Source organism: Phytophthora infestans, genomic scaffold (assembly GCF_000142945.1).
Source record: "Phytophthora infestans T30-4 supercont1.2 genomic scaffold, whole genome shotgun sequence".
NCBI classification, from domain to species: Eukaryota; Oomycota; class Peronosporomycetes; order Peronosporales; family Peronosporaceae; genus Phytophthora; species Phytophthora infestans.
In genome coordinates this window covers 5,125,193-5,144,022 of record NW_003303757.1, presented here as the reverse complement: position 1 = coordinate 5,144,022, position 18,830 = coordinate 5,125,193, and the positions used below count along the sequence as shown (strand labels likewise).

Below are 18,830 nucleotides of genomic sequence, written 5' to 3'. Positions count from 1 at the left end.
ACGCTGCCCACGTGGCAGGGGGCATCTTGCTAGCTAAGTCGAACGGAGTGGCGGGCCGCTCCTCCCGTTTATCTGACACCGACCACGTGGTCGGATGGCCATGCACTGGTTCGTTACCAGCCGACGATGTGGAAGACTGGACAGCGAGCAGTTGCCACGACGCCGGGACCAGTAGAAACGGCAGAAGTGGCAGGTATGGTGGGGGCTCTCGCGCACCTTGCTCTCTGTTTCGAGATGGTGACCTTCGACTGGCAGGGACGTACGCTGCATGTGGAGGCTTCGCAGCTCCGGTGCAGCTCGACATACCGAGTCTTTTCGCTAGCGGATTCGGGGTTATTTGGAACGTCTTGCCCTGCATGGCTGCCGAACGCAACCATATCAGATCTGCGATTGTTCGATGGCAGGTTGGGGCAAGTAGTACCTCCGGGCCGCCACGGAGTCATTCTTAAACTGGGTGCCCGCCTTCTGGACATCGTTCACTGGGCTGGCTGCCATCTTGTGTGCACAACTCTATGAGCACGGTTACACCATACGCCCAAGTCGATGGCGTCTCTGCAACGCTACATGCTCCTGCTTATAACCAACTTCCCGGGTCTGCTGAGCATTCGTTGCCACAGTGCAGATGTACGAATCACTGCGCAACCGACGGACCACCCGTTGCGGTGAAAATGGGATCTGGGCATCCACCGACGGTCTGGATAACAGAGAATTCCCGGTTATGGCGGTGCTGGGGGACTGATGGCAAGTACTCTGCACCTCATCAATTTCGTGGTAGAGGCCTTGGGGCTTCGGGTGAAGGTTAGCAAGACCCACCCGCACCCCTAGTTGAGTCGTCTTTTGTGTCTGCGGACAGACCATCGCCACTGGTGGCGCACCCGACACCAATACAAGGCGGCAGCTGGAGCCAGCTCAAGACGGAGAGCGTCGGAGAGCAAGGCCAGACGGGATCTTATCTGGCAGAGTGCGAATGTGGTGGCAGCCAAGGGGCTAGCACTCATTGCGTGGCGACGGCTACGACGTATTGTGGGCTTGGGGGGCAACTCTTATTTAGTGGAAGGCACTACGCTTGTTCATTGTACGATCCCAGCCAAGAATTCCGGGGCTGTCCACACGCGGACTGCGTTGGGGAGCGAGCGGCTGACCAATTCCCTGTCCCTGCGGCTGGCCGCCTGCGCTCGGTTTGGCTTCGGAAATGGCGCTGCGAGTGGTTGTCGCCGGATTCTCTTATTCACGCGTGCTTTGGTCTAGAATCAAGGATCAGGGATCTTGCGAGATAGCTGTATCGATTCATGAAATAGAGTGATCTGAATGATCCGACACCTGTGCTGACGGAAGTGGCGGAAGGGTTCTGGAGACTAGGGGCGGCACTGTACCTCCACGGTGTGTGGAGCTGGAGGATTGTCCATTTTGACCCCCTCAATGTCGTCACCAGCCAGCGCCACTAATCTGCGTTGATGTCTCGACTGGATTAAGGATACGCCACGGTGCATCACCGGCCCCGCCGGTCTGCTAGCAACGGACTGTACGAAAAAGCCGTTCAGATCGTGCGTACAATGCTGAAGGCTCCGTGCGCGTTACCCATTCAGGATATCACATTTAAAACGGAACGATATCTTCTGTTCTTTGAGGAGGGTTCCCGGGGGAATCCCGGTCCAGGCGGCAGCGGGATTACGGGTAAACTTGAATGGATCGGGCTGTGACCTCTGTTGGGTAAGCCACATGGCCTATATGTCGTCTCGAATGACCAAGAACCTTGCCGAATCCTTAGGTATCCTTCGGGCCCTGAGAGGTGTCAACGGCCAGGCTGGTCCCCACTGCAGGTTGTGAAAGACAGCTCTTTGATTTTGCGGCAGCACCGCCTACGGATGTCCTTAAAGGCATCACACCTACGACCAGTATTTTCAAAGGCCAGACGGGGGGGGAATTTACCCTCAGGCATCGAGCGAGTGGATTGAGACGCACGCTGGCCAGGTCATAGGAAGGTCATAGGATAGTCGTTACTACTAGTGGTAAGTGACAACCATGTCCCTTAATAAAAAAATGTCAGGTCAAACACGGTACTATAAGGTGCTGTCTTCGCTGACAGTAGCATGTTACCAGGCTGAAAACCTTAGTTCAGAGACACCACAGTAGATACAGCTTCGTGTTCGTATACTTTGCCCCGAAGGATCCTTTCGCTTGGTTTTGAATTACAAAACCAATTTGCGTGGGAAAAAGTAAACTGCAAGCGGTTGTGAATTAAGATTGAAGGTTGTATCCGTCCAAGCAACCCCTTCCCACTGTGTGTATTAATATGTGGTGCGACAGAAATCTCTTGTATTAGCCAGTCAGTTAGGCAGTACAAGAGTTTTAAAAATGTGCATACTTCCAGGAAGCATAGATCCGAAACCAGCTCACATTTAACCTTTAACCCTTTCGAACGCCTCTTAAATAGACTATAGTATGCAACTAAAGTAATTTATATCTAAAGGGGGCATTTCTCGCCCTTTTACAAAGTCACGGTATTCCTTTTGAGCTATCTCTTGTAACAAATCATTTAAGATAGGATGGTGATGCAATCTGCTTCAAGAATTTGACTGGGTTTAAATACAGAGAGTAGCGGCAATAAGAAAGGGTTCAACGAATTATGTACTGAAGGCGTATACGTTACGTAAGTCAAAACAAATCGAGGAGGTCTCAAATGTACTGTATTAAAAAAATAATATCTTACTCTATCGGATTGAGTAGATCATCAATTTCACTACATCAACGTATAATCCAGCACGTATCCAGTAGCTTCTAATGTCCCGTGACGGCACCTCGTTCGCGGCATCACATATTCACTGAAGCGCTTCGGATGGTACGATATTGTACGGGTCCGTGTCCCCGTCAAGTAGATGAAGAGCTGCCGCTTGTGTCCCTGCAGCCATAAAGCGCTGCTTTAACCATGCTATGACCCCTTGGCCCATAGGTTGGAGCGCCGCTGTAGTTTTGGGGTGCAGCATCCTCATTGTCACGCAGCTCGAGTCGCTTACGACGAGCAGCGTCGATATCCACGAGCTGATATCCCCATCGATTCTTGAGGCCGTGGCGAGCCATAAAGTGGTGCTGCCAGCCGCTTTTGGTAAGCTTGGGCTACTTTGCGAGAGGTATTATCAAGATCTCAGCGAACGCTCGCGCAAGCTATCGCAGCCCGTCGCGATTCAAACTCTGCCAGCTGCTCCACCAAGTACGTCTCCAGCAGCAACCACGTGGGTGACGATGCCTTCTTGCTGTCTAAATAGTCAATAGATGTTGAGAGCGGCTGTGCCTCCCGCTTCAGCAGCCTTGACACAGTATGGATGGAGGGTGCCTTTGGACCAAAGTTTGGTAGCCCGAACGCGGGCGGGGCCCAGACAGCGAGCTTGCGGTGGCTCCACACAAGCGTGTTGGCGGCAGACATGAAGCTGTTGCAACTACGTGAGGCGAACTGGGGGAGCGAGACCAGCGCATTGTGTCAGCGAAAACGTAGGACGGGCTTTTCGTCGAGCACACGCAGTGCGTGATGCCGAGGATGGGGTGGGCTCTTGGTTGTTTCGATTGTGGGCGGGAAATTTGATATTCAAAATCAAAAGAGTGAACGTCACTTCGTTTCAACTACCTCCGTACTTATACTGAGGTCCTGTATAAGCACATAAAATAAAATGGCAGAGAGATTCGGTTTTGACCCTTTCTTATTGCCGCTTGTGACGGGGTCACACAGCACCTTGCGCTAGAGGAAGTTATCTTCCGAGAGTATACAAACTCTCAGTGAGCGGTAGCTCACAGGTCCCCTCTTTAATTTAAAGAGAGCGAAGTGACCTAATTAAGGTAGAATGTAAGCTGAGTATATTTATAGCTTGGGTTTAATACAAACTATAAGTCACCTATGGAAATGCAATGTCGTTAACCAATGGTTGGCTTTGAACGACCTTGGTACTTTGTACCAAATATCCCGAAGTGTGACGTGTCACACTTCATGTAACCAGAGTACACTTAGGGCTACGTACCCCTTTACACCGCTACTCCCTGTAAACTTAAATGATTCCGAATCGTACTGTAAATTCTATGTTGCAACAGGGGCGAATAATGCGCCTTTTAACCTTTTAAAGCGGGGTTTTATTCTGTATTATACAGAATAAAGGTTTATCTTGATTAAACTATTGACAGAAGAATGCAACAATTTATCTAATGGTAGCTGTCTCGCGAATCATGTGAGGTGGACACTGCGAAAAAGTGCAAAGACATCGTTTCTACGGACAAAAACTTCGCAATGTATCCACCATACGCTATTATCTGGAGTTTTGATTGGCTACTGCAGAATAAAAAAAGATCGCAATGTCTTCTGTAAGGTATTTCCCCTCCAAAACGATAAGTGAGATTGGCGGCTTCGCGCCATTTTGGATGGCCGCCGGAGCTTCATCGCTACGCGGCAGAAGTTCGCTCACCAAATTTTCGGCCAGTTCTAGACTAGCAAGAGTAGAAGAAGAACTAGGCTTGAACTGGCCGAAAAGTTTGGTGAGCGAACAGTCTATTGATTTGACTACTAACTAGCTAACTACTGTCTTCTTTCTCTTCGTCAGCGCGCTTACGCTTGCGAAAGCGTATGCGCTTCTTCAGGTGTGCTGGAATCGCAGCTCCGTTTCGCCAGACCTGGTGCCAAATCTGGCTGCACGTGAGCGTATTGCCGCTATCCTCTCTCCGAACGCGATTACATAGAGGTACGTAGCCGGCGTGGGATTGAGTGCACTGGGGGCAGAAGTAGCTGCTTTCAAAGCTTTTCGTTTGGGGCGTCGCCATTGCCGAGCATACCTTGCAAAGGTGCTGACGACGTTTGTTCTTCCCATTTCCATCATACATGTCGTTCGTATTCTGCAGGGCGTGTGGCTGCGTTCGAATTGGCTCCGTAATCAAATCCTCTGCGTTGGTGTTTGCACGCAATGTGGCTTCTGTTGTTGCTAAAAGCTCCGTTTGCAGTCTTCGCATGTACTCTGCGTGCGTCAGTATGCGTTCTCCCTTGTTCTTCAAGATGAGTTTGTGCAGGATGAACCCATTGACAATCGCCATGTCAACAAACCCCAAGAATAACTGGCGGTAATATTTTTTGAAAGCCACACATCGCTGTATCGAATATCGCTGCAGTCGCAGCTGGTCGTGCTGGTCGACACCCCCCATACCAGTATGATAATCGGCAACCAGCTGGGGACATGGTACGTCTGCACGAACACTCTCACCCTTCACTCGGCGTCTCACACTAGTCATCGTCGTTGCACATCCAGTCGCAATCATAGACACAGGTTTCGAGTCCATCCAGGACACAGCAATGAGCTCAGGGAAGTCTTTGGCTTGAGCGACGCGATACGTCCCTCGGGGCATACGCTTGGGCCGCGTTTTCTGTGTTAACGCAAAGTTGACTGGCCATCCCAATCTGTCGTTGCGGTGCGTTCCCACGTAGTAGTAACCCCTCCGAAGTAAATCCAGTACCAGTGCACACGAGCTGTAGAAGTTGTCAGCGACAACAAGTCGCTTTGCGGGTTGTCCTTCGAGGGCTTTGTTCACGTTTCGTATAACTGCCTTCTGTGCCGTTCCCTTTGCTGCCGCTGGATTGTTAGCCGCGCCGAGATAAACTTCAATTCTGTAGCATACAGAAGAAGATACAGCATATTGTAAGTGACTTCACTCGTATTCTGTGAAAAGAGGAATTGGCAATCTGTATGATACTGAGAAACACTTCGATACTACTGATACTACTAGCAATTCTGTATCAACGTACCGAGAGCAGTAGCAAGTCTCCGCGCAACACGTCATGTAAACCTTAGTCCCGTACTTGTGCGGTTTGTCCTTGTTGTAGACGCGCACCGGATTGAACTTGCTCCTGTTTGGAATGGTGCCTTCGTCAAAACTGATTCGCGGCCCCAACCGGTAGCCACGCCGAAATGTTTTCTCGAGTACCTGCAGTACCGGTCTGACTTTCCATGCCTTGTCCTTAGACGCATCTGCAGCGTTGTTACTAGCGAAATGCAGGTAACGAGTGATCATCTTGAATCTGTCTCTCTTCATAAACCTGGAGAACGTTCCACGAGGGACTGCGCCATCTTCTCGAGTAGACCAGTGTTTTCCAGGCCATCCGTATGAGAACAAAGGGTTCGAGCAACGAGGAGACCAATCACGTGGATAATTTCGTGAGCCTGGATAGGTTTTACTCGCCGTAGCTTCTCTTCAATCTCTTGGACAGAGTCGACCTTCTTTTGGGGATCCTTTGCTTGTGCTTGAAGCTGCTTCTCTCGTTGCTGACGTGCGACAAGCGGGATGCAAGCCTCGCGATACAAATTCGTCTCCTTCTGAATCACAAACCAGAGCTTCTTGGGAAGAAAGTAGAAAAACATTCCTAATGAGGACTCTGCAAATGCTGCTGCAGATCTAGTTGGCCCCCAGTTTCCGTCGTACAACTGCGCGGCTTCAAGAGTCAAATCACCTGTTTTCAATATAATACAGAGTTAGAAAAGAATCAAAAGAGTTATATTGTAGACGACCGACTTACCCGAATTTTGCTCGTCATAAATGTTCCACCCAGAAGCTCCCAAGCGCCGCATGTCTTCGTCGGCTTGCACAAATAGCTCACTGTCCTCCTCACAGTCGCTGTCAGACTCTACTTCGCTTTCGTAGTCCTCTCGTGGCGACACAGGCACATCCAGCTCATCATCGAAGTCACAACCAATACTGTCGTTGTCATCTTCGGCTTCATCGCACAGATTCACATCATCTACAGCAACTGACCCGAACAGCTTCTACCCACGTAGCGCATCCATGAAGTTCTCTCCATCAAACTCATCAATCCCGTTGAAATCGTCTCTTTCACTCTTCGACTCGTCGGCACGTTCATGACCCGAGCGTACATCGTATTCCGGATCCTCCATACTAGTAGTGGTGCTCCCACCTTCTTACTCTGTATCTGGCTGAATTGCTTGACCTGCTTGAGTCGACGGTGTAGAAGCTGAAGTACGCGGAGGGAAACTCGAAGGAGGAGTTGGAGGAGTAGGCGTCACCTCCAAAGTTGGTGCCGCTTGTTCTTCCGCTGGCAGCACTTCTTCAACCGGCGCACGACGGCGGGCCAACTCATACGCCGCATTCTTTCCCATGGGGATCCTTGCTGGGAGTGATGGCAAAGGTGAGAGCTCCAGCAACCCCTGACGACGTCCAAATGTCATGAGTTCTTGTTCGCCTGCACATATCTGTCAGTACTGTGAGTATATATACCGAGCTGTCTGCAGAACGTACCAACGAAGTATTTAACTCCGCGCTTCTCTGCATCCAAGCGGCCAGTCACACTGGGCATCACGTACGTGAAGTCCGCACTCAGTCCTTTAGGCTTCCTCGCTTTCCATCCTGCCTTGGATAGCTCGCGCCATAACTGCGTGAACGGTTTCTCGTTGGGAGCGTTCATTCTCGAATAAATCTGAAATCTGTGGTCACCAACAACTGCCGAAAATAGCAAGAAACTGAATTTTCAAAACCTCCAGTCATCTTATACTGTCTTTTCTATTCAATTCGAATTATCCCCGGCTATCTTCCCTTCGTAGATCCTTCAAGATCGAACCACCCATCTCTACCCTTTACAAACACAAGCATGCGAGGAATTGCGACGATTACAAGCTTGCTGGAAATTATGTCCTGTCATACTTCTTATTCTGTAGAATACAGAATAGCGCTGTAAAAGGGTTAATTAAGAGACTGATTCTTACTGTTCTTTGCACAAACCACTAAAAGGCGACTTCTGCGCCCTTTTGCCGCGAAAGGGTTTAAAAGATAAGGCGACAGCTGTGATGTTTCCCTCTCATCACTAAAAGTGGCTCTGTTTAGTGCGGCTTGTCTCAGGCCACGTGCAGAGGAACCCTTCAGTAGTAATCCTTGCTCTTAAAATACCCATTGACATGAATAAAATACATGTATCAGTTCTCGAAGTCTAACAGCTAACAAGGCAATAACCGCTCCCTCGTTATATGGAAAACGAAACTATCAAAAAGGACAATTCTGACGTACTTTGCTGTGGGGAAGTCACTATTGTAAATATCGTAACCCTTTTTTAAAACTACAAGTTTTTTTTGCCAATTCAAATGATGCGTTACGCCACAGCGATATTCAATGCTCCAACGCATCGTGGGCAGGGGTCGCTAATAAACAGTGAGAAAAAGGTAAGTGATAAAACAAACTGGAACATATATTCCCAGCTAAGTAAAAGACGATCTAGTTAAGAGAGCCCTCGGGTGCTTCCAAATACAGCATGTTTATCAAGTGAGCAGTATTGTTGGTGATTAGAAAAATAACTACATTAACAATTTCCATTAGTTATGTTGTGTATATGATAAGATACAGAAGGTTGGTCCAGGGTGAGTTGAAAAACAAAAACAGCTTCGCCGCAGAAAAAAAAAGAAATATTGGAATACATCCAGGGAAGTCCAAGGCAACAAATTTGTGCAAGTAAGCAAAGCGCAGCGAGCTCGCTTGTGTTCAGTTACTGAACTTCAGTCCATTTTCTTAACAAAGAAGGTGATGACGTTACACTGCAACTTTCATGATTAGTCCCAGGTAAACAATACTGTAGACTCTTCACTTTACACAAGGATATCTACAGTAGAGTACCCTGGTGTGCTGTAAACTGTACTTCGAAGTCTTCGAGTCGAAGTTCGACGGCGAAGATGAATTGAAAATGGAATCATGGGATGTGGCGCTCAAATCATGGAAGAAAAGTACTGCGCCGACGGCGAATAATATTCGCCGAATACATGTACTGCACCCCGTTTTCGCGGGGGTGGAACATAAAGGATTTGCAAAAAAAAATCGGATTTTAGCAGACAAACTATCGTTCATTTGGATTCAGGCTCATCACATCCGGAGGTTTATCAAAGGTTCAAGGGCGTGAAAACGGGGTGCAGTACTGTATGAGCCATCGACAATCATGACCATTCGTGCAGGCTGTAGTGCAGCCTGCACCGCGCAAAGCACGCACTGCCAGGCTGGCAGTCACTGCCTGTTCTAGTACTGTAGAAGTTCTACAGTACTAGAACAGTCTGTGCCCTGTACAGTGGTACTTTGTGCGACGGCGTACTACATGTAACAGTACTTTTGTACATGAAGACAGTGCGCAGTACGCCGTATTTCGGAATCCGTATTACGTCGTATTACGGATACGGTATCGGTCGGTGGAGTACCGTTATCCATGTAGGCCATCTAGCAATCAGTTTGCAATTTGCTCTCCTCGCCTCAGTGGATCCGGCCACACTATGCGTCTTTATCAAATCTTAGTGGTGCTCTCGGCGACTCTCTTGTTTGCCGGGGAAGTATCTTCGATGTCTTCTGTCTCTACAAGCGTTGCTTCACCAACCCGACTGTTGAGAACTCACCACACGACCACTCAAGACAACACTGATTCCGAAGAAAGAAGTTTGACCCCTCAAAAGATGATGAGCATGATGAAGGACAAGATGACCACAGGCAAGTATGCTACCAAGTTGGGTATAAGCACGCAGCTTAAGACTATGACAACCCAGGAAACGGAGGGGCTTACTCAATATATGCAAAGCACTAAATACATAAAACTCCAAGCCTACAGCAACTTCTTGAACGAGATGGGGGAGACAAAGAAATTTGCGGACCTGGTGAAGGCGATTAAGGCGATGTGATCGAAGCGTACGAAGGGTATTACTCGCACATAAAAACGAAGCATTTTACCGATAACTTGTCTTGTGCTTGGTTTAAAAGACTTCTTAGTATATCTGGCTCCCGCCTTCTTTACGTAGGAGTGGTTTGTGCAGAAAATATTAGGAAGTGGTGCTGATTAGTTGTCTGCGTAGCAGCGTAGCTTTTGAGCGTTCCGTCAGCATTACAAGTATTAGGTGTCGTTGTTTGGTTATGATTCCCTAGCTTACGTGTTCAAGTAGCAGACGGCACCAAAGTAACTTATCTAGCACTGCTCCATGAACACCGTTCCGATGATCGAGCCTGAGTGCTACATGAGTGATGCCTCTGTATGGCGCTTGCGCACGTATCAGCCCAAGTCAACCGCCAGGCACATTTACACGCCGCCGCCAGACACAGCAACATTACCGCAAAAGATTAGTTAACTCATAGTGTATCAGACTGATGTTTGAGTAGAATCGTTTCTACTCAATAGAAACGTTTCTAATTCATGCTTCGTTCATTTTGCACGACGAATTCCATTCATGTTGTGAAACCGCTCACGCCGTGAGTCACGGTAATTAGTCGTAGCGCATGGATTTGCACTTTAGTGACATCACAAATTCGGGATATTTGACAAATGGGATCAAATCTAAAGAAAAAAATGGGGTTTGAGCAGGTCTCATCGAGCTCTTTGGTTCCAGTATGCTCGGTTCAAAAATATGAACTCGCTGCTGCTACCAAAATTAGCCTCTACTTTCAGTGTACTTGTTGTCATATCATGTCAACTCTTGGTGGGCCGTATAGAGCCAGTTATCGCGTTTCGGGACGAACTTAAGTGAAATAAAAAATTAAATACTTTACGGGCGGGAGCCTAACAACTTTTTAAAAATTAAAAGCCCGCGCTTTCGAAGCGACTGGCACTCGCGAATCTCCCCCCTCGGCAGCAAAACAAACGATTCCTGGTGCGGCTCAAACCCTGAAGCTGACTTCTTGGCATGGTACGTTTGTATGTTACAAGTAGAAGGTTTTTGTAATAATAGCTAACTTGTACGAATGACAGGCGGACAGAGACAACCTCCCTCGATATCCCAGCCACGGCAACGTCACGCGTGCGCAACGAAACACAGCAGAGCTTGCGCGCGTTCAAATCCGTCAGAACGAGCGTCAGTTGAGGAATCAAGTTAGGCCGGCTGGAACTCAGCTCCCTCTGTTGCGCAAAATCAGTTATCTCTGGCGGCTCTTAACGCAGAGCAGATTGCGCGCTCTCGCCAGGGGGAGAAAGCTGCGCATCTCGCCATACATGGGCAGCAGCGAGCTACTCGCAAGACCGCCGCAAAGCTGAGGATGAGTCGCGAAGACTGACCGGGCGATGATAGATGAAAAACTCGTGCTCTACGACTCATGTATCCAGAAAACACGATTGCGGTGGGGTCGACCGATAATGACCGTGCGTTGGCGGATATCATTGCTGTGGAAGAAGATGCAGAAGCTTTCGAAGACGCAGATCCTCTGCCCTCGACTGACGGGAGGGACGACTCTGACCTTCACGATGCGCCGCACGAGAAGGAAATGGACGATGTAATGGGAGACGAAGAGGGAAGTAGTGATGAGAATGATGTGGACGGAATAAGCGAGGAGAACGAAGACGAAGACCAATCTTCTGATGAAGATGAGGAGATTGGAGAGTCTAAATATGGTGCTGAACCAAAAATACACCAAACACTTTCGAAAAACAGAAAAGTAGTACGTTTCGGGTCTTTGAAGAAGACCTACGATTCCTGGAAGGCTTTTCACGCCGCATTCGAAGTGTTCCAGCGGGAGACATACCAACAATTCTCGAAGCGAACGAGTACGTCAGTGAAGATCCGAAACAACCAGATGACGAAGAATGCTGACGCTCTAAAGACCGCCGGCAACGTGCTAGGAAGGCAGTGAATTTGATTCCTACCGACTGGGAAACTACTCCATCACGTTTAAGTGTATCCACGGCCAGGAATACAAGGCACGTGGCAAGGGGAAGCGCAAGCATCGAAAGGTTCGAGATACCAAGTGTAGTGCAAAGCTGAACGCGCGTGTTACGGCGACTTCGTATGGAGGCTGGGGGCTGAAATGTCTGCGTCCAGTGTACACAACCATCATCTCACCAAAGCGCTTTGGGAGAGCGATGCTGAAAATCGAACTGTGAAAGATGTGCGCCTGACCAACGATGTCGAGGTCCTCCACAGAGATGGTGCCAACGTCAAAGGGATTCTGCAATACCTTCGCGAGCGCACAGGTAAAATTAAATGTTTTTGGAGTGATTTCAGTTTTTGAAGAGGGTAATTTTGGTATTTATTGTGTGATATGTAGAAAGAAAGATGACGCTGAAGGACGTACACAACATGGTTCAGAGAATTCGCTGCAAGCAAAGAGGCAACTTGACGGATGCAGAAAGAGCCTTCGCCGTCTTGGATGAGTTCTGCAGTCAGAATGCTGGAAACACCGCCGAGATTAATGTGGACAGAGAAGACGATATTGCTCGTGTCGTCACATTCCAGACTTCGAATATGAAGCGTTTGTTCTCGGCATTTCCCGAGGTTGTGATAATGGAATCAACCCATGACACTAACGCGAATCGGTACAAGCTGCTTAGCTTCGTGGTGCATAACGTCTTCGGGAAGGTATGGCTGTAGCGACTTACGTAATGTATAATTGTGGAGTCTCTAAGAATATATATGATGTATCCTTTTCGTGTAGGGTCAATACGTCCACCATGCACTCGTGAAAAGCGAACATAAGGTTAATTTGCGCAAGGTGGTGGAGATATTCAAGAAAAAACAATTCAGATTGGCACAAGATACGCGTCATTATGACCGACAAAGCTGTTCATGAAAAGGATGTCCTGCACGAGATGATTCCGCAGGCCACTCAGCTTCTCTGTCAATGTCATGTGTTGACATGGCTGAAGAAGCAAGCAGCCCGTCTGGCCAAGCCTGTGAGCAAGGAAGTGAAGGCTCTAATGAGTCTTCTGGTCTATGCAAAGTCGGAGGAGGATTACGAGGATTTAAAAGGTGCCATGCTCCAAATGCTCGGCGGTAACGAGAATCATCCTCTATTTAGGACTTTCACAGAAAACTGGGATAGCTCGCAGGACCAGTGGGTGTCATACAAGCGCGGAAATGTCCCGCACCTGACGAACAACACTAATAACCGTATCGAGGCAAAGTGGGGAAAGATAAAAGGTGTCATCAAAGATACCTTTACAATCGACCAGCTTGTGACGACGCTTATTACCCTACAATATTACGCTGAAGAGAAGTACATTGCAGAGTTTAACCGCGTAGGAGGGAGGCCAAGTGGACTAAACGAGGACCCTGAGCTTGCAGCGCTAGCCTTGCAAATCAGTGACTTCGCGTTAAGACTTGTCTCGGAGGAGCATGCGCTCGCTACAGGCTCTGGAGCTGACTACACTGTGAACATGGGAAATGCTAGCATAGCCGTAGTGTCGAGTGGAAAGAGTGCGTCTACGTGTGAGGTCGACACTCAGGTATCTTTTTGTATTTATTTTGGTTTAGATTAAGTTATTCTTTTTCTTTGTTAACGTTGGGTTCGATGTTCTGTGATGCAGCGAAGTCAATGTAACTGCGTATTCATGCAAACATGTCTGTTACCGTGCCGTCACGTAATGTTCGTAAGGGCAGGTGCAATTATGAGACCGTTATCCCTTCAATGCGCTTCATTTCTACTAGGTGGATCGTCCACAGTCCGGTGAAAAATATTGCTGAGGGAGAAGTATCGCTCGGTGGTCTTCGCTAAGTCTCGTGCGCCCCGTTGCCAAAAGAAAAACATTATCAAGGACTTCGAGGTACACCGAATCGAAGGCTCTATCCGAAAAAATTGTCGATCGTATGGCGTTGCAGTCGACATCCACGTATCGAGCTGCTATACAATGGATGGAAGAGTTCTACGAAGCGCTCAACAGTGGCAACGTTGTGGCGTTCACTCAAAAGAATGACACAATATTTAAGGGGTTCTCTGAAGTATCTCCAGCTGGTGGTGCGACGCTTTCGCAGATGTCGTTCTCCGGGGAAACCAGTCAACTGTTGGAACCGAATGTTGTGGACGAGCACCTGTGTACTACAGTGGGAGCAACACTGGCGTGGGTCAGGAAGGAGACATGGAACCCACAGTGGAACCAGAACCGAAAGTGGTCAGGCGTGGTACAAAACAACGCAGCAGCGAAGCCGACTTCAATAGTAGCAAAGTTGGTTCTCTCGTCGAGGATAAAGTCCGCGAAGAACAAATTCAAACCAACACTGCCAAAAAGACATCGAGAGCTGCACCAAAAATGGAAACCATTTTGAAACCCAAGCGTGGCGGGGCCAAGTGGAAGTTTGCGGAGCGTCCGCTAGTTAATGGAATGACAAAAGCACAGCGCAAGCGGGCGAAGGCCAAGGAAAACACGAAAAGGCAATCTTGCTGGCGACAAAATATCGAGAGGGACGGGTAGGGAAGCTAGCAAGTTTTGACCAAGTTGCTGCTCTATTAGACGGTCCCTAAAGCATGTTCCACACAAAAGCGATGCTAGACACTCTAGTAATTCCTACCGTTGAGGTGTGTGGAAAGGTATCAGTGAGGTCGAACGCGGTCGGCCAAGACATCCCCGTCGTGAAATCCATCCCCCAGATGAACAAGATCATGGAAGCTATTGAAGCAATCGAGATAAGAGACGATATTGATCTGCTAACTTATTGGCCCTACTACGGATTTGCAACGTTCGACCAGCTCGATGGCATGGCAAGTGTTATTGAAGCTCGCAATCACTTCACTCTCGGCATGCGGACGATGCGCTGGATCGACGATGTGGAATGGCGTGTATCTGACATTCGCAAACCGTTTTCGGATGCACACAGCGTCACAAAGGTATCGTGTGCTTCTTCAAACTAACCGAACGTAGACCGTAGCTAACCAGATTGTATGAATGTACAAACAGAATGAGCACAAAAACTACGTGGAAACTCTCATCCTAGGAGTCAATAGAGTTCCTGGTGAGTTTGTCGCGGGGCATCAGCTACTGGACTTTCGCGAAAACTTGTGGCTTCATACGACGTCTATCTTGGTTTCCATGATGGCTCTTCGTGATCAATACCCAGATGTGGGGTTGGTTAGTCCCAGTTTTCACGAATTTGTTAGTCCAGAGCTACGCAAACGCGTGGCGGGAGGGTTCGGAGCTAGAAATCCGCAATACCAGCGTGTCATTGGAATTTTCAACGTGGGGAATCATTGGGTTGCATTCCTAGTGGACCGACACATCCAGCCTGAAACGAACAAGGGCGTCTGCTTCATGTTCGACCCCTACAGAGCCAACACAATTACACTATCGTGGAGCGTAGCGTACGTTCCGCTATCGAGGGGCTTCTACATATGGAAGACATGCTGAATTTTGAGAAGGTGGAGTGCTGCAAACAAAAGGACGGCAGCTCGTGCGGAGTGTGGTGCATTGCCATACTCGAAATCCTGCTTAGTGGTGCCTCGTGGGATGACTGCCTCTACAACCTGTTGCCGTACTTGCGCATGCGCTTTTTGTATAAAGCGATTGCTTTTATTGGAAAGCAGGAAGCCAGCTAACTTCAGCCGAATACATATTGCATGGACACTTAGTTTTAATCGGTAAAGTGGTTTGGTATTTTTGGTACGTTTGGTATACTACTTTGATATTTGGTATGTTTAGTATTACGAACCAAAAGCGCTTGCAAAAAGAACACAGCAATCTAGAGCTCACAAGAATACGCAAAGTGCCACGATTCCCAAATCTAGAAATTACCGCAAATGACTGATACCACATCGTGTATTTTTCACACACCAAATCGAAGATGACAAATATTTACCCTACGTCATGGGTAACGTTCTTTACATGTGTTTGGGAGCGTTCATAACAATACAGCAGTACCCACACAAGTCAACTAATGGCCATCTAATTTTGGTAGCAGCAGCATCGTCCTAAAAAATAGACCGGTAGTTTTTACAAAATAGACAGAGAAAATAGGGCTTGATCTGTGCACCACAATTAGTCAGGGTATGACTTATTAGCGTGAGCGATGTACTTGTACTAAGTATTGAAGATTATCTTCCAGGAGTTCCCATAAAAGTGACATTGATTGGATCGACAGCAATAATCGTGGTAACTGTGACGCCAGCAAGAGCATTTGCCATGTGTGCAACACTGCAAGGGAAACGCAGAATTTGTGTGCTCTCCCATAATAAACTGAATGCTTCTATTGCTCCGATAGAGTTGCGAGTGCTATCGTTAGCGGAGTTATTTCCATTAATCTCCGCTGGAGTCGTCCATCTTGTACGACTAAAACTGTCACTACGCATGTGGCACAGGTGACTTCGTACACATCGACAATTTCCGTGGCTTCCGTTTTCTCGTCGACTCGACAGTATCGAGAGACTGGTAAGTAACATACCTGTAATCTCTGTTCCGAACGGAGCGGCGAACGGATTCCGTTCGCCTTGGTGGGGCCAAATACGCGACATTTCAATGGTCCCGACGCCGGGCAAGGCCCTTAGCGCTCGCTTCATCTCCGCTGTCGCTACGCTCACACCTAACGTCGTTTTCTTTCGCGCGAACGCTGTTACATGTCATATAGCGAATTCAAAGTGAAACTAGCGGGCCCAACTTTCGCCACTTTAAGCACTTTGGAGCCGATCTGATCTGTACCTGCTCCATCTGCAGTTCTGAGCTGAAACTGACAGCTGCAGTCGCCAAATTCGGTGAATGAATACCTAGTAATTCATTTATTGCCTGTTTTAAATGTGAGCAAATACATTTTTTTGGTCGTGACCAATGTTCACAAAAACTTTGTAAAGGGCGATTTTTATAATGCATATAATTATCTGCGATGAATAAATGCATGGACAGATATAAAATACCGGAAATGAAATCGAGCGCACGTCATTGGACGATTATAGTTATGTCATTGGTACACTGTACCAAAACCAGTCGACCAAATTTAAGAAGTACCTTTTCGAAATATCTATAAATTAATGTGCCAAATTCAACACATCAACACTCATACTAGTCTTTCACCTCCCTAAAGTAGCATAAATCACCGCAATGCATACACGAACCACCCTGACACTTTCGGTCTCCAGACTCTGGAGAAGCGCGGTGGATCCCAGCTGTATTATCATCAGATCCACCGCGTTTCCTCATAGAGCACCTATAAATCTAACATCTAATCAATTACAAGTATTTCATCATTTTTATCCAATTACAGCACGAGATTCCAATAGATCTTCGAGCTGGTAGCCACTCGATAACTCGAACCCCCATCTAAACACCAAGTCCACCAAGCTCACGCCTCACCATGCCCTCCAGAGTTGCCTGGACTACACTCACCCCCATCATGCCTACCTGTGATGCCGAGCTGCTGCTCGACTCGCTCAAGACATTTAAGGTGACCAAGAGCCACCTGGTCTCATGTACTATGTGCAACCATTCCGCCCCTCACGCAATGCGTGTGCGCTTGCTTGTGTGTAACTGTCTCACTTGCGCTGGCGTCGAGCCCCAGGCCCCCTGCTTTTGGCGGGGCAAGACGCTAGCATACCAGCATCTCAGCCTCATGCGGGTGGAGGAGGCAGGTGAGCACCTCTCACCTGCTCCGTCCCCTACACGTAACCGCCTCACCGCACGGTGGCTCGAGAGTGGGCGGCTCAAGGGCTAAAACCTTCGAAAATTCGCTCGGGGTTTTTGCGGCGTTTTAGCCTTGACGAAGTCTGGCTACCCCCGCTCTCGGTGGTGCAGAGGTTTGTCCACAACTACGCAGCCTCACACCTTGGGAACAACGACATTCTAGCGTCTGTAAAGGCCAAGATCCGCGAAGCGGTATTTACTAACACCGAAGAAGGCAGTGAGGCGTTTACTTTCGCCTGGGAAAACGACGCCGATGGGCGTCCTATTGTCGGCAATGGAAGTGACCACAAGCCGTTCATTATTGGTATGACTACTGAATGTAGCTCAAGCGCGCTGACCGAGACCTCGGCTCCTTTATTTTTCATATCGACGTCACCTACAAACTCTGCCAAGTGGCCTATTCCGTACTGGCTGTCGGTATATCCGACAAAATGAGAAGCTTCCACCTCGTCGCTATTTATATTATGTCGCAGCCGCTGCAGCTACATCATACTAGGGCTCTGACAGCTCTTCGTAAGGTCTACCTGACTGAAATGCATAAACCGCTTGTAGTTCGTTATGTAATGTCGGATGCCGAAAAGCCCAACGTAGCGCTGTGGACGAAGTATTCGGGAGTGATTGCGCGATAGTGACCTAATGTGCTGGTTTCACGTCGCCAAAAAGGTCTACGAAAAGGCTAAAGGTTTGGAGGCAAGTCTTTTTACTAAGGTCCTTCACGACGTACATGATCTCCATTTCACAAATTGCGACCTCGAGTACGAGGAGCCAAAGGCGAGGGTACTCGCAGAATGGGCATTTTGGCCAGAATTGGTATCCTTCGCGGCTTATTTTTTGAAAACGTGGCTTGCAAGCCGCTTCTCGCTGTGGCAAATGTATTGCAGTCCACCCGGTATGGCTACCACTAACAATCCGGTAGAACAATACAACGCCTCCATTAAACGTGACGTCACTGTCCATCGCAAGCGCAAGATGGGGATGCTATTGAGTCGTCTGCTGGACTGGTGCCACCTTGAAAGTGCTAGTGCTGGCGGTTAGTAAACTGCCACCCTTGTTTTTCGATAGATTTTATCCAATGCGAGGTTTTTCTGCACGTTCTTGGGACCAATGAAAAGCGCGCAGTAAACCGAAGCGGACGCCACTCGATTCAGGTAAATCGGCCATTTCCTCCCCCCACCACAGAAAAAAAAACGCCTCCCTTGCTTGAGGAGGCTGGCGGTTAGTATACTGCCGGTGCGTACTTTGCTGCCAAGGACGCGTTGTTTTGGCGTGTTCTTCTAATATAACGATGCCCAGCACCATACAAGTGTACTAACATACGTTTGTGCATGTAAAGATACTACTAGCATGCCTAGAGGAACCAAGCTCACCCAAGAAGAGCAGCATCGTATAATAGCATTTCGCGAGGCAGGGCTAAGCGAGCGAGCAATAGCGCAGCGCGTACGTCGCTCTCGACCAGTTGTACACGCACTCCTAACCG

The 18,830-nt window shown here is 48.3% G+C and overlaps 2 protein-coding genes across 2 annotated transcripts; one reads left to right on the top strand and one right to left on the bottom strand.

The window, feature by feature from the left end:
- Nucleotides 1-2,868: 2,868 nt before the first annotated feature.
- On the bottom strand, nucleotides 2,869-3,421 carry PITG_01935 (uncharacterized protein; the record flags this gene model as incomplete). Its single annotated transcript, XM_002908478.1, has 2 exons — nucleotides 2,869-3,114; nucleotides 3,152-3,421. 2 exons carry the CDS (start codon nucleotides 3,419-3,421, stop codon nucleotides 2,869-2,871), a joined length of 516 nt encoding a protein of 171 aa, XP_002908524.1.
- A 5,857-nt stretch (nucleotides 3,422-9,278) lies between these two features.
- Nucleotides 9,279-9,677, top strand: PITG_01934 (secreted RxLR effector peptide protein, putative; the record flags this gene model as incomplete). The annotated part of the gene is made up of 1 exon (XM_002908477.1): nucleotides 9,279-9,677. One exon carries the CDS (start codon nucleotides 9,279-9,281, stop codon nucleotides 9,675-9,677), a length of 399 nt encoding a protein of 132 aa, XP_002908523.1.
- Between the last annotated feature and the right edge of the window lie 9,153 nt (nucleotides 9,678-18,830).